Here is a 14,583-nt window from a genome sequence, read left to right as displayed (position 1 = left end):
ACTACTCTAGCTGAATTCTAAACAGTAGTAAGTAAGTAGGAAGGAAGATTTATGTCTTCTCAAAGCTTTACATCTGTTCACTCATCCTGGTATGGATGGTAGCCTTTGGCATATTCACCTTCTGTTCCAACTTAGACTCTAGGTCTTTTCTGCACCAGGGGATTATTCTGTCCTAAATTGTAGATCTTGCTTTTCTTCTTATTTAAGTACCCTCTTCCTGATTGGTTGGTTGTTTACTTTTTTTATTGGAGCTTTTTAAAACAAACAACAAAAAAACCACCCTACAATGCAAACTTTTCTGATTAGCAAAGACTGGATTTGGATTCAGAATTTTCTTCCATCATCGTTTTGTTTTCTTGTAGCTTGCTGCCATCTGTAATATTAAGGAAACAGTTAATTATTAAACAATACTACTTAGGAGGGTCCTCTCTGAACTTTCAGTGGCCTGTGTAGCTCCTTGGTTCTATTTTTCTGCATGACCTTGCAGCCGAGATGAAAAGTAGAGACAGCATAATATTAAATTGGAGCTTTGCCAGAAACTAAATCCTTATCACATAGTGAGGTACGTTTTCTAACTCTAATTAGGACAAGCCTGTGTACTTTCAAGGCTAGCAGGAAGCAATATTGCGAGCTCGTCTTTTGCTCTTTGATCTTCAGCAGCAGCATGTTTATTCCTTAGATGTCCAAGGCACAGAGCACCTTGAAATAGCTCTGGAGATGCCTGTCCTTAGTAAATAGGATTTGAAAATATATTTGGGCCACACAGTAATGCTCTGTCTTGGCTCTTTCTCCCTCCCTTGCATCCCCTTGGTTTAGCTTATCTGAGCCTTCAGTCTTTCACAGGGCAAGAAGATCACAGCAAGAAGCTCTACTCTGCTTTTGACACCTTGTACTACAGAGCATTTTCCTCATTCACCAGATAGAATCTTAAAAAATTTATAAGCTAAATACAAAATCCCTTGTGTAATATGCCACAGCTGTCTCTTACTTCGGACTTCTTTTCTTTGCACGTCACTGTAGTGTTTGAGCATTTTCCTGATGTGTAAATTAGATCTGCATGACAGTACGTTAACTGAAATTCATCACTCTTTACAGTTCTTCCTCGGGAGGTTTTCTTTCCCTGCTAATGGAGGCTGCCTTGAGCTGCACAGAAACTCAGCATAGCAGAGGATCTTTTCTCCTCTTCTCAGCCTGCCTGTCTTTAGGTTCATGGTAGCACCAACTAGAAAGCATTTGGTGTCACACACTTACTCTCTCTAAACTCCCAGCATCCACATGGTGTGACAACTGGGAGGAAAAGGGGGTCTCCTAAAAGTGTTGTGTTTTCTTTCATCTTCAAAATGAGACTGAAACTGAGTGGCTGTTAAAATTGTACAGGAAAAGAGTATTGGAAAGGAAGAGTTGACTTTCTCAACTGTTTTATCTATCCTGAACTGTTTCAGTGAGATTAAGAAACTCCTCAGTGTAGTGACAGTCACATCTTAATAAGGAGCATTTGGATGTTTGCTTAAGGCCTACAGTTACATAGGAACATATCTGTTAGGGATGGAACAAGTCTACCTCATTACCAGGTTTTCTTTCCATTAAGCTTAAGAAAAATCTTGATTCACCAGATAATTTCAGTCTTAGTGCATGTTTCTTGAATCAAGTTGTAACTTGCTTAAAATGCAGTAGGCTTTTATTCTTTGCAATTACTTTGAATAGAGATTTTGGATACTTACGAATTTTTTTAAAAATAAGGACATTATCTCTTTGTGAAGTGACAGGGGCTTTGGAGACACTGAAGAAATTTTTTATTCTGCTGGTATGTTGAATAAATATTCATCTTGTAATAACTGTGAGATACACAAGGTATTTCTACTAACTATAATTTGTGGTAGTTTGATATTACAACTCAAGTGCTAACTGTTATGCTCTTGCTTTAAAGTTTGCTCCCTTCATCCCTTTTATATTGGTAATATCATAGAGGGTTTTATATTCTCTTGTTTGTACTATGTATGCTTGTGGACTGGAATACTTAGTCTTTCTTAAATGCTGCAATTTAGGAACAAAGTGATTAACTGAAATTGGTCCAGAGATGATTAAAATCACTTTTTTTTTTGTGAATCTAAAAGCAATACTTAGAAAACCCCAGAATTTTCCTAGTTTTAAAAGGGGAGAAAGCAGACTTTGAATACATAAAGTAGTGGCAGAGAACACTGACAATAACTTTGTAGTAAAGAAAGGCTCAGCTGGGTGCAAGGGAAAGCTTCATGAGGAGGTGAAACTTTGAAGCAGGAGCCCTGCTGAGGTTAAGGAACCTCTCTCAGTGGAAGTTTTTAAGACTACTTTGGAGGCTGTCAAGACATGGGTTGGCCTCACAGTGGAAGGCTTGGGCTAAATGTTTGGTTGAGGTACTTTCTAGCTGTTCCTATGAATATTTTAATAACTTTTCATGCATTCAGAAACCTGCAAATTATTTTTTCTTTTTTGTAAGTCATTGAGCTGAGGCACAGTAGCTTGCCCAACTGTGTTCTGTGTTGAAAATTCAAAGACAATTAGAACTATTTCACTATTTTGGTTTAGACTAAAACAAAAATTATGATAAATTATGCTAACTACCTTGGTATTTGTGATGACTTCACAGTATTTGTATGGTTAGGCATCACAACCCTGATATTGTAGCTTTATGGTGAGACAGGAGACGTAGCCTGTGTTTTTTCCATGTTCTGGAAGTTGTCTTTGTTATGGTTATAGTTTGTGGCTAGTGTGTTGCTCTTGCTGACTGGCTCCAGCATTTGCTATTGTGAGAGAAATCAAAATTGATTATACTGCTGGATACGTTGATAAGATGCAGAAACATGAATAGTAAATTTAACAATATATTGAAGCTAAATGTTTTTCTTTTCACTAACACTGCATTCATTTAATGTATTTCTGAAGTGCAAGAAATCTTAGTTCTCTTTTTCTCTCATCTTCATAAATATTATACTTAGGAGTTAGAATTACTGCTATAGAGAAGACATTCATTACAATAAGTTCTTGAATTTTTTAAAATTAATTTAACGTAGTTGAACTGTGTATTATTTGGAAGAACAGATGCATTTAGAGCACAGATGACTTAAATTTGTTTCTCTTCTGGAAAGTAATCTAGGTTTTCTGTATCACATAGCAACTAGTGATTACTTTGTTACAAGGAAAGTATTTAAAGTTAAATGAAATCAAGAGTGTGCTAATCTAGATACTCTTGGTATCTTATGTAGAAAACAAGAGACAAACCTTGGTAATATGCATTAATATAGGCTAAATAATACTCTCTTTCTTATTTTAGGAACCAGTGGGATTTAAGAATCTCTCTTCTAAGAAAATTTGCTGCTTCTACAGCTTTCCATCTTAGTATGCACTTGATTTCACTAGAAATACCTATCTGAAGAAATTAGTAGGCGAGGTGTAATTACCTTTTAAAAATGTTAAAAACTCAGCATTGTGTAGCAGCTGTTAAGATACCCAAGAAAAAGCCATATATTTGTGACATGTGCTATAAACAGTTTGAAACTCCATCAAAATTAGCTAGGCATTACCTCATACATACTGGTCAAAAGCCATTTGAATGTCATGTATGCAATAAAACATTCAGGCAGTTAGTCCACCTGGAGAGGCATCAGTTAACCCATAATCTGCCTTTTAAGTGTATTGTTTGTTATAGAAACTTCAAAAATGTAATCACTTTCTTAAAGCATCAGCAGCTTCATAATGAAAATTATGAGAATAATACAAAGCAAACAGAAAACTATGTGAATTCTGAACAAGAAAGGGTCACTTGTGGCATATTTCATTGTTCTGTGTGCTGGAAACCCTTTGCAACTGAAGAGAGGTGGATGCTGCATCAGTGTCTCAAGTCAGATCATCTATGTGGTGCCAGAAGGAGAAAGAAGAAAACTCACACTTGTGAATCATGTAACAAGACGTTTCCATCCAGATCCAAGCTAGAAAGGCACTTCCTTATTCACACTGGCCAGAAACCTTTTAAGTGTTCTTCATGTGGCAAATCTTTCAGACAGTCAACACACTTGAAAATTCATCAACTCACACACACAGAAGAAAGGCCTTTTCAGTGCTGTTTTTGTCAGAAGGGATTTAAAATACAGAGCAAACTCATGAAGCATAAACAGCTCCATGCCAGAAATAAGACTTTCCCCAATATTGTATGCAAAGCAAAGACTCTTAAATATCCCAGACCACACAACATATTGGAAGGAAAATGGGATAGTTTTGAGAATGCTGATACACACAAGTCACAGGAGAATGACCTACATGATGTGCACTCAATTTATATTGTACCCTTTCAGTGCCCAGCATGTGACCAGTGTTTTGAAACAGAGCATTTTCTGAAGTTACACAAATGTTGTTATCCAAAAGACAGCAGAAGTTCAAACAATGGTACAACAGCACACAGACATGCAGTCAACAGGAAGAATAAGAGTCTGATGAAACTGAAGCATACTGGAGGAAAGGCAACAGATTTTTCTCTGACTGACAGAAAAAAAATTAAATCAGGTCACGTTGGAAGTCCTGACCTAGTCACAGCCGGGGATCAGTGTTGTGATCAGCCTGTGCCTACTAAACCTTCCAAGGAGCGCCAGAGCCAGCATGACATGCACAAGTCAGTTTGTAGTCGGATGAAAAGAACATTTGCTGTGCCATTACCTTGGCAAGAGTACCCACAACCTCCTGACGCGGGCAGTAATTTAAAAGATGTGCTTTCTGGTGAAAGCATGTTAAATGTTGGTGATTCACTGGATAATAAAGATGATGCTTTTTGTGGTTCATCAAATGATAGTTTTTTTGATAATCCAGAAGTACTTCACTCTGCTTTTTCATCTTCTGCAAAAAATACACATAACAGACACAAAGTGTGTAAATGTGACAGATGTGAAAAAATTTTTCCATCTTCATCCAAACTTCAAAGACATTATCTTATACACACGGGACAAAAGCCCTTTGGCTGTAATGTTTGTGGGAAGGCATTTAGACAGTCAGCTCACTTAAAAAGGCATCAGCTCACCCATACTGAAAAGAGAGCCTGTAAAAGCCCCGTTTGCCAGGTAGAATTTGTAAACCTGAACAAACTTTTCAATCACCAGGGAGATCACACTGAATTTATGTCTTCTCAGCCTGTGGGTTATTCAGGTTACTCTCAAGCACCCTCACACCCATCTGGCTTTCAAGAATTTGAGCTGATTCAGTCAAACCAAGCAGCTGAAATCAAAGTTGAAATTGAGTCGGGGGATTTTGTTCTTGACACCAGCAGTAGAAACCCACAGCCGTATTTGTGCAGTAAATTTTTGGAAACAGAGCAAAGCTGTTACAGCTATTGGCATGATTTTTCTGAAAGTAGTGAAAAAAGTGAAGCTGTTAACAAATTATATCAATGCAGTATCTGCTTTAAAACTTTTAAATCTCCTTCTAAGCTTGAAAGACATCACCTAATGCATGCTGGACAGAAGCCATTTGAATGTTTAGTTTGTGGAAAAAAATTCAGACAGGCCCCACATTTGAAAAGACACCACCTTATTCACTTTAAAGAGAGCTTAAAGCTTAGTTCCACTGAGAAACAAGCAGAGAATGTATTAGTTTTATCAAAACAGGATAATGTCCTATGAAATAATTTTTAAATTTTTTGATTGCATAATTATAGAAGATTTATATTAAGCCAAACAATTAACTGAAGAGGATTATATTTTCTATTACAGAGATGACCTGGTGAAGTTAATTTACTGTCTAAAGAACTCTCTACTTAATATAATTTGTGTGATATTCATGTTGAGATGTTTTTTTAAAATGCAACAAACCCACATGCTCTTTGCATTCCCCTTGGCTAGATTAAATTTATAAATTCACATTCATGTTGTATCAATAGTGTTGCAGTAATCTACAATGTTCCATGAATAAGATAATTATCACTAAACAGAAAATACTATATGGGAAAATGTAACACTTTTAAACTCAGTAAAGACAAAAAGGCAATTTTGAGAATATGAAAAAAAGCTCGTTTTACTTTCTTCTGGCTCCTCATATGTTCCAAGCAAAGGATTATTGCTGTATTTATCCCATACTTTAAAAAAAGTTATTTTTAGATAAAAGAGAAGAGAGTAGAAAAAGTAGAAAAAGGGGAGAAAATTCAATGAGAAGAATGTTGATGTGGTGTTATAGAATATTCTATTTCCTATAGGATAGAAATAAAAGAACTGCTTTGTTATTTACACTTAACGTGCTTGGAGAGCTATACATGAGGAATTGGATAATTTCCCTTTTTATATAAAATACAAGGAGATAATGCTATAATATGGGGATTTATACTCAATTTATTCATTTCAACACTTCATTAACTTTACTTCCTTGTAAATCCCTTGCCTTCTCTAGCATTTTTGGCCAATTTATACTTTACTTAGCTATTTTTCTGTGAGAAAAGAAGACAAGAAATTATCATTAAGGTTAAAAATGGGCTTACTCTCTGTTCAGTCTCCTTCTGGCATACAAAGTGAACCAGTAAAAGAAATGTTCTCTAAGATGTGATAATAACTCAGTTGAGCAGTTTTGTCAGGAAGTCATGTTCTCATTACATTAAATATAAGAGACTGAAAATTACTTTTAGCTGAAATTAAGTAATTCTGATTTTGTATTAATAGAATCTGTAGTTTTACTTTCCACTAAGTAGATGGTTTTGTCCATTGTGCCAATGGGGCTGGCAAGAAGTGCAAGTGCAGTGGAGCTTCATACATAACGAACAAGAATGAAGTTTGTTTCTTCTTTTTTGTCCTCTGAAAAACTACCTTTTAGGATACATCCTTTGTTATGCAACTTTGAATAGCTGAATCCTGACGTTCTTATTCCTGTTTCTAAATTAACATACCTGTAAGATACATGACAATTTTTTTAGTATTTAAATAGAACCATATTTATTTAAGTAAAATGGGTTTGATTTGATTTTTTTTTTGAAATGGCATGAATGTTGTGGTACTTGGTGAATATGAAGGGTAAAAGGAGTTTTATTTTCATACATGTTATTCTTTTCCATTTTCAGTGAGAATAAAACTAGGAAAATACTTGGAAACAGTCTGTAGTTACTCTGCCTTTTGTATGACAGACAAATTCAGTATATTAATTATGATTATAGTTATATATTGAGATTTTTTTCTTCTTGTGTGAATTGTTTCATATTGAAAGACAAAATACTGTATAAAATGTTTTGAAAGCATATTGTAGAGCTCTTTTAAAATACTGGTAATAAACTATTTTATTTATATTGTACTTTCACAGTGTGCTTTATGTGCAAACCAGAGCTTTGAAACTACCTAACATTCATTATGCAGAAAAGACTGCACATCAAAATAACTTTATATGATAGAACAATAGGTGTCATTTCAGATATTTTTTGTTATAAATATGTTTAAAGATAATAACATCTTTCTTGTGGAGTTACAGTCATTTAAAAATGCTATGAGAGTAATGTTTAGAGAACACAAAACTTTGATATTAGTTTTGAAAATACCAATTTAAGTAAAATGAAGGGAAAGTACTAAAAAAATATTTTGAGGGATGAGTAGACATTTGCAGGAAGTGTTACTGTCTGATGAATTTGAAAAGTAATGAAATCTTTGGGCTTGGATTTCAGAGCCACAATGTCTATCTGGCTCTCCATCCCTTCATAAAAAGTTTTGTGTCTGTATAAGTTCATTATTTTTTGGGGATTATTCCATAAACTACCTAGAAAGGGGTTAAATGGTTTCTAAGATTCAGGAAAGAAAAAACCCAAGGTTGGAATCCTGTGTGTTTTGCAGTTAACAGTGAGATTCTTCAAGTATCTTTGAGAATTTGAACTAGAACAGTTCTCTCTTTGTTCACAGTAACACTTCTTGTTGATTGGTATGTCAGTCATTTTCCATAATGCTTCGAGGCAAGTTCAAGCCATCACTCTTTAAACATCTTTGGTGGCAGAAACATTGCCTGTGATTTTGTTAGAATGAACTGATGACTAATACTAATAATCTGATAGTACTGAAGTAGTGGATTTTTTGAGATTTTGCAGAACCAAAGCATATTCTACAGAGGAAAACAGTTGGTCCTTCTGTGTTAACAATGAGCTCCTGCTGAGGAGAACTTCTCCAACAGCATGGGTTTAGCACTGAGGTTGTTCTGTGTGGAATAGAAGAAGGGTCAAATATTTTAAAACAAGCAGAAGAAAAAAAGGTAAAAGGGATTTTTTAAAGACAAATTATTCAGCTGCAGTACTAACTGATCATATCATTTGCCATCTAGATGTGGCTATGGATTCCTTTAAAGTGTTCATGCTGCACTGTCATTGCAGTGTGTCACAAATGACTGTTTTAGGTGGCTCAAGGAATCACTGGCAAAGGTATCATCAAAAGCAGTTTAATGTAAAAGTGAAAGCACAACAAAGTTTGTTGGCAATGCTCACTACTAATTGGATGGTTAAAGCACACAGGCAAATGTTGTAGTTGAGATGGAGACAATACAAAGCAGCACACTCCATTTCCAGACGGCTTCAAACCATTTTTATTCTAGCATGCATGCCTTTCATACATTCTTACAAAACTCCTAGGTTTACACTTTACTCATTGGTCATGAGAGACAAAGTGCTTACTGCAATAGGCAGTTGCAGGTTGCTCTTATTTATCCTTTCTTTCTTGGTTTCTATGTCAATGACCTTGGTAGAAAATTCTTTCAGGGGTAAACATGGATCTTATCAAATTTCTCTTTGGCTCACAGAAATTGCTGTAAAACCTCTTCCACAAAAAATCAGCCTAAAATCTAAAATAAATCAATCTATGACTAAAATCAAATTAAAATAATCTGTGTGGATGCTGGCGATGGAAAAAGGCTAAGGATAAAAGAAATAAGGGGGACCCTCCAATTGAGTCACAAGGTTCAGAGGGGAGCCCCTTGCCCTAGACTTAGCCCCAAACTTAGCCCCAGATTTGACCATCAGTTTAAAAGCACTTAATTTAAACCATTTCCCAAAGATTCTGTAGAATTTATATAGCACCACAGTAACTCACAGGCCTAACTCACAAAATTAACATACTTCAGAATCCAAGAGAGAAACATTCATGGTCTGTTTCCTTCAGCAGATTCACACTCACACACGCGGAGAACTAAAGGAGCATGTCCAGGGTATATACCTGTGAAAAACTTCCCTCAAGGTCAGTGAAGTTCTCACAATCAGTTGCCATTGCATCTTCTCAGTGGGCACAGGACTACCTGGGGGGAATCAGCCCAATGGTGTTCAGTGCAGTCCTCAGAGTATAGCAGGCTTGAGAGCTCACCAGCTGAGAGCCATCCCACTCAGAGGGCAAGTGCTGGTTGAAGCCCACTGTGGTTCAGGAGAGCTCCAAGGGTCTCACTTAGAACTGCTGTTTATAAGGTTGCTAGAGAGTTGTCTTTAGTCACAGTAACTTTTCATCCTGGATGAAATTCAGCTCAGTAACTTTATTTGAAAGTTTGGTACAAAAAAATTGTTCTACTTGTGTTGTTATGCAGGCAACAAAAATAAGTTTCCAAGGCTGTTTGTTAAAAACCAGGAGCTTGTTAGATAACAGAAGTTCCCAGGAAGAGACAGTGTTTCTGTTAAACTCAAGAGTAGCTCAGCCCCAGTGCTGTTTGTCAAGGCCAAGGCCCGAGGAGCAGTTCTGAGATCATAGTGTGGCCTGAGGTGTGTGTGTGTGGGTGGCAGCTGTACCCCCACACAAGGTTTGCAGAAAGTCAAAACATACATATGTAAGTATTCCTATATATATCTACAAAAGAGGAAAAAAGCAATAATAAACCACAGAAAAACTGTTTCCTTGCTGAAATTGCTTTTCACTGTGTGCTGGGTTTCTCACTCAGCTGTGGTCTGCTCTCACACACCCAGAGCCAACAAGATAATTAGTGAGGCAAATGGGAGATAAACACAAAATAAACTTAATTGAAGTTACTGACACCTTAGGCTTCAAACCAAGACGCTGGATCTAATGTTAGTTTTCCTGACTGCCTCCTAGTATAAATGTAAAACTCCAAAAGTCATAATCTCTCAATAGTAGCTCATTTGAGTAACACTTACCTAAGTACAGCTGGATGACTCTTAAATCAATAAAGACTATGAATTCAGTCCATCTAATGGCCCCTTGTAATGATGTTGAAAATGCCCAGACCTCCTAAATAACTGAAGTGGTAACGGTTCATATTCCTAGCACAAGGTTTTGTGGATTTTTAAAGTGTAAGTTTTAACTTAATAGCCTGGTTTTATGGTCTGATGGCTGTGGATGAGATGTGTCTGAGAGGCAGTTATCATAAAGAAAATTGAAATTACAGAAGTGACTTTTCTATGCTCTCCTATAATGTTCTTTCTCCAGGTTAAGCAAATAAGTTGTATTTCTTCATATAATGACTAGTTCTGTCAAGCAGCTTTTAAACAGTTTTTTAGCATCTGTTAAAAAAGTGAATTTTCAAAGTCCATGCAAGTGAAGGAGAAATCAGTCCTATGACAACAAAATGATTCACAAGAGAACTGGTATCTCCTTGTTAAGAAACTATTGTTCTGACATGAAAGTGTCATAATGCTGAGTTATCATGGGTCTCTGAATGCTGTTCTACTTCTGCTGTCTGCCATTCCAGCTCCTGACTGCTCCCAGGATATCCTTATGTGTGGCTTGACTCTTACACACTTGACATGATTTGGGTATGTGGCTGAAATTTTTCCTCTCTGCTGGAATCCTTCCAGTGTCCCTGGTGCCAGTCTGTATGGCTCTGTTAGACCCCATCTGTGAGCTCCAGTCCAAGAGTCACAGAGCTGGCTGGTGCCCATGTGCTGCCATGGTGTGTAAAAGAATGCCTGAGGATGTGAGTGCAGGAAGAGGTGAGAAGCTGACTGGTGATGATGCAGGCTGTGGCCTGTCACTCCACTCAAAGTCACCTGGGTGTGTAGGAGCACATGGATATGGTGACTGTCCAGCTTTGCCTGTGGCACTGAAATGTGCATTGCTGACACGGGGAGGGAGGAGAAACAGAATTCCGTGGCCACTGCTATTTAAAAAAGTAAAAGACTGTTCCTAAACTAAAGAAGCCAGCTATGCATGGTGTCTCCCCTTTGTACTCCTAATGCATTGTACTCAAATCCTATTGACATAAAGGAAAACACTCTCGGGATGCTGTAGCATTATTTCATCTGTGCATTTTTTGGAGTATTAATTTTAATCCCTGGTATGCATTTGCAAAAGCAGCTTGATGACCCACAGAAAATCAGATTATTTTCTCAATTTATAGTTGATTTTGTTTCTAAGATGATTCTGAAAACAAAGCAAATCAGAGGGATTCCTGCTAGTGACAATAGTCCTACTAAATTAAGTAGAAATCTGCTAAGCTATCTAGACACCCCAAGTGTATCAGCCAATTTGAGGATAATAGAATTTTAAGTTCAAAACAGGTTAGGATTTTTTCATTACACTGAGAGCAACCTTGGACCAGTATTTTGCCAACGTTGTTTGCTATAGTGTACTATATCTTGTATTTTTACTCTGGGTCTTAAAAATAGCAGGTACTTGGATAGTGAGAATAGCTCTGGAGGAATCCTCTCAGATGTTGAATAATGTGTCTGAATGCTAATGCAATTAGTGGAGAAAAAATGTCTATTTGCCAATAAGCTAAAATGATTTGTTGGGTAATATTGTAGTTTATATTACAGTAGAAAAGTTTTCACAATAAAAGGAATTATTAAAAGTCAAAACTTTTTTTTATTACACAGGTGTGAATTTGCTGTTTTCCATATGTATTCTGTTTTATTGCCATTTTATACTCCTTTAAAATCCTGAAATGCTAATGGAAATGTCTACCAAAAACCTAGAAAATATAGAGAAAAGCAAGGATGAAAGCTTTAGAAAACTGGAGCTAGCTCTCAGCATCTTAGAATTGCTGTCTTGAGTTTTATGCTGCATATTAGAAATGTTACAGTTTTGTCTGCAATGTGTATTTTCTTCCTTGATTGTGAGAAAAGAGATATGATCAAGAATGTACTTTTGCAATGATGCTGCAAATGGACCCAAATTTCTATGGCACTTCTCATGCCAGCACTAGCAGAAAGGAAATTCTTCACTTTAAAAATCTCATTTTAGTGATGAAATTTCTCCATCAAACAGATTTATTTCACATTAATTTTTTCCACACAGAAACATCACCACATAAAAGCCTCTCACAGGATTTTTATCAATATTGCTAGAGCTTTTCTGACCATTGATCTCAACTTCTAACCACTGTTCTCTCTCAGCTTCTAGCAGGAACCTAGCTAGAAGTCTCTAAAGAGAATTAGAATAGTCCTGAGTCTGCTCTAACTTGAGCTGTTACCCAAATGTGAGCCCAGCAACAGAAAGCTAAGAATGACACAAAGTCTCCTCTTTCACCATCTCCTTCACTAGAGGCACTGCTTGCTATTCTGGGATATAAAAGCAGCTGGGTTGCTGAATTAACCATATTTTCCTCTAGTCATGAGCTGAGAATATCCATTAAAGTTACTGTAAGTTTTGCACAAAAATCAAGGGCAGTACATTGGCCAGAATGTGTGCTAAATAAATATTTATACACAAATCAGAATGCTACTGATGGCTTCTTTACACTTTAAAATTCTAAATATTTTAAGAAGCATCTGTTACTAAACTGAGGCATCATTTTTGAAAGTACCCATATTTACTGAGTGGAAGTACACATATTTAATGAGATGAACACAGTGACAAAAGTCTTGGACTAGAAGAATGCACATAAATAAAATAGTAAAACCAATGTGACATGATTGAATTAAAGCTGTAATGAACAGACTGAACATTTAGTTTATATGAATATTAACTGCTATGAAGGATGAGCTATAACCAAAGCAATAACCCCCTGTCATTATGCCTAAGCTTTCTACATGTTAAAGGATTCCTCTAATCTTTTTTGAGAAGATTTTCCAAATTTAATTTACCTGAAAGCAGGTTTAAATTAATATATTTTTTCTATAATTTCAACCAGTAAGAGACACAGAGATTTCAGATCTTCTTTGCTTAATGTACATATTATTCGATTTATATGCAGTTCATCCCCTCATCACTTTCAAAAACTTATTTCATATAACTTAGCAAGAAATATTTCAAAATATTGCATATTAATAATCACTTTTGTCCTTTGATTAGAAGAAAAGGGGTACTTGCAAGTTAGTATATTTACATGATGCATGATGACACTTGAAATTCTCATATGTCAAGATTTCGGTTTCAGAGCTTTTCAGAGGGATGCCTCTTGAAAACCTCATGTGTATGTGCAAAAGTCAATAAACTAAGATAAAAGCTGATTTTAAAGCGATGTGTTCCCTAAGCTTTACAGACTCACTTCACAGAAAGCCTACCCAACATATGGCTTAGTGTCACTCAGGCTGAGATTCATCTGCTTTAAATTAAGGTGTGCAGCGTGCAGTTGGGCACCTCCCCAAAGCTAAGCGTACACATGTAGTATGATGCAATGACATTAGGCCAGATAACACATACCCATACAGCAGTGAAATGCATGCCAGATATTTCGACCCCCATCCTGAGAAGCACAGTTCTATTAAAAACCACCTCAATATTTGTAAGTTGTGCACAGAGAAAGCACAATTCAGCCATCAAGACTTAGCTGGTTTTGTCTTTCTGCACACAGAGCATGGCTGCCAGAACACTCAGGGCTCACTTTCAAAACTGAATGTAAACTTCCCTTGGCCTCTGAGTTATGGAACACATGGGCCAAGAAACACTAAGGGTATTCAGTATATGCAGAAAGGAGAAAAAACTGCTGTCGAAAGGGGAAGTACAGCCAGTCGGTGATTTGGGAAGGAAGAAGAGTCTCCATCTATCAGGCCCCAGTGTCTCTATCAAGAAGAAGTTGAGGCCAAAGACTCAACAACCTTGGTCATGTTCTGGAACTTTATGCCTAGCTTGAAACAGTACAGAGGGACCAGCAGCAAAACAACTCCTGGATGGGAGAGCATGGGGCAGTAAAACAGCGCTGCTGTCAGTGAGCTGCTTTTTTCTTTTATGAGAGTGGTGTTAGCATGCCTTCAGCTATGAGGGAAGATTCTTCACCCTGGAAAGAAAGTTTTGAAATCTTCAATTCCATCTTATGTCAAGGGAATGTTTGTTCTGCTCCCCTGGCCACCTGGCCAGGTGACAGTAGAGTTGTCATAGTAGCCATCCCATCATTCCAGATCAAAGAGCCAGGAATAGTCACTGCTGCTGTGCGGCAGTGACCAGGCTGAGGCACATGGGGAATCAGCTGTCCCAGCAGAATGCTTCCTTGGAGAAGAACAAGTCAGTTGTCCACTAGACAAGATGCCTGTTCATAATTTTGAAAAAATTGGATTATTAGAATGGGCAAGATTATGCCATTTTGCATGCTGAGTACAGTGCTGGTATTTTTTACCTGCTTTGGAACCAAACTTTCCCATCAGAGTATACAAAGGTGCAAGATGGTAAGACTCTTTACACAGAGTCTTAGAGCAGAGTTTATGTCTAAGAAGCTGAAGTCTAAATCTCCATGTGACAG

General features: G+C 36.9%; 1 protein-coding gene across 1 annotated transcript; it reads left to right on the top strand.

Moving 5' to 3' along the window:
- Nucleotides 1–3,081: 3,081 nt before the first annotated feature.
- Nucleotides 3,082–7,290, top strand: ZNF770 (zinc finger protein 770). The gene has a single exon (XM_005417504.2). The coding sequence runs from the start codon at nt 3,447–3,449 to the stop codon at nt 5,640–5,642; it is 2,196 nt and encodes a 731-aa protein (XP_005417561.1). The 5' UTR covers nt 3,082–3,446; the 3' UTR covers nt 5,643–7,290.
- The last annotated feature ends 7,293 nt before the right edge of the window (nt 7,291–14,583 follow it).

Source organism: Geospiza fortis, unplaced genomic scaffold, assembly GCF_000277835.1.
Source record: "Geospiza fortis unplaced genomic scaffold, GeoFor_1.0 scaffold54, whole genome shotgun sequence".
Taxonomy (NCBI): Eukaryota; Metazoa; Chordata; class Aves; order Passeriformes; family Thraupidae; genus Geospiza; species Geospiza fortis.
This window is presented reverse-complemented; position numbering and strand designations above follow the sequence as displayed.

What these genes read in the sequence shown, in the direction of transcription:
- ZNF770 (XM_005417504.2), top strand. Translation starts at nt 3,447, where the DNA reads ATGTTAAAAACTCAGCATTGTGTAGCAGCTGTTAAGATACCCAAGAAA.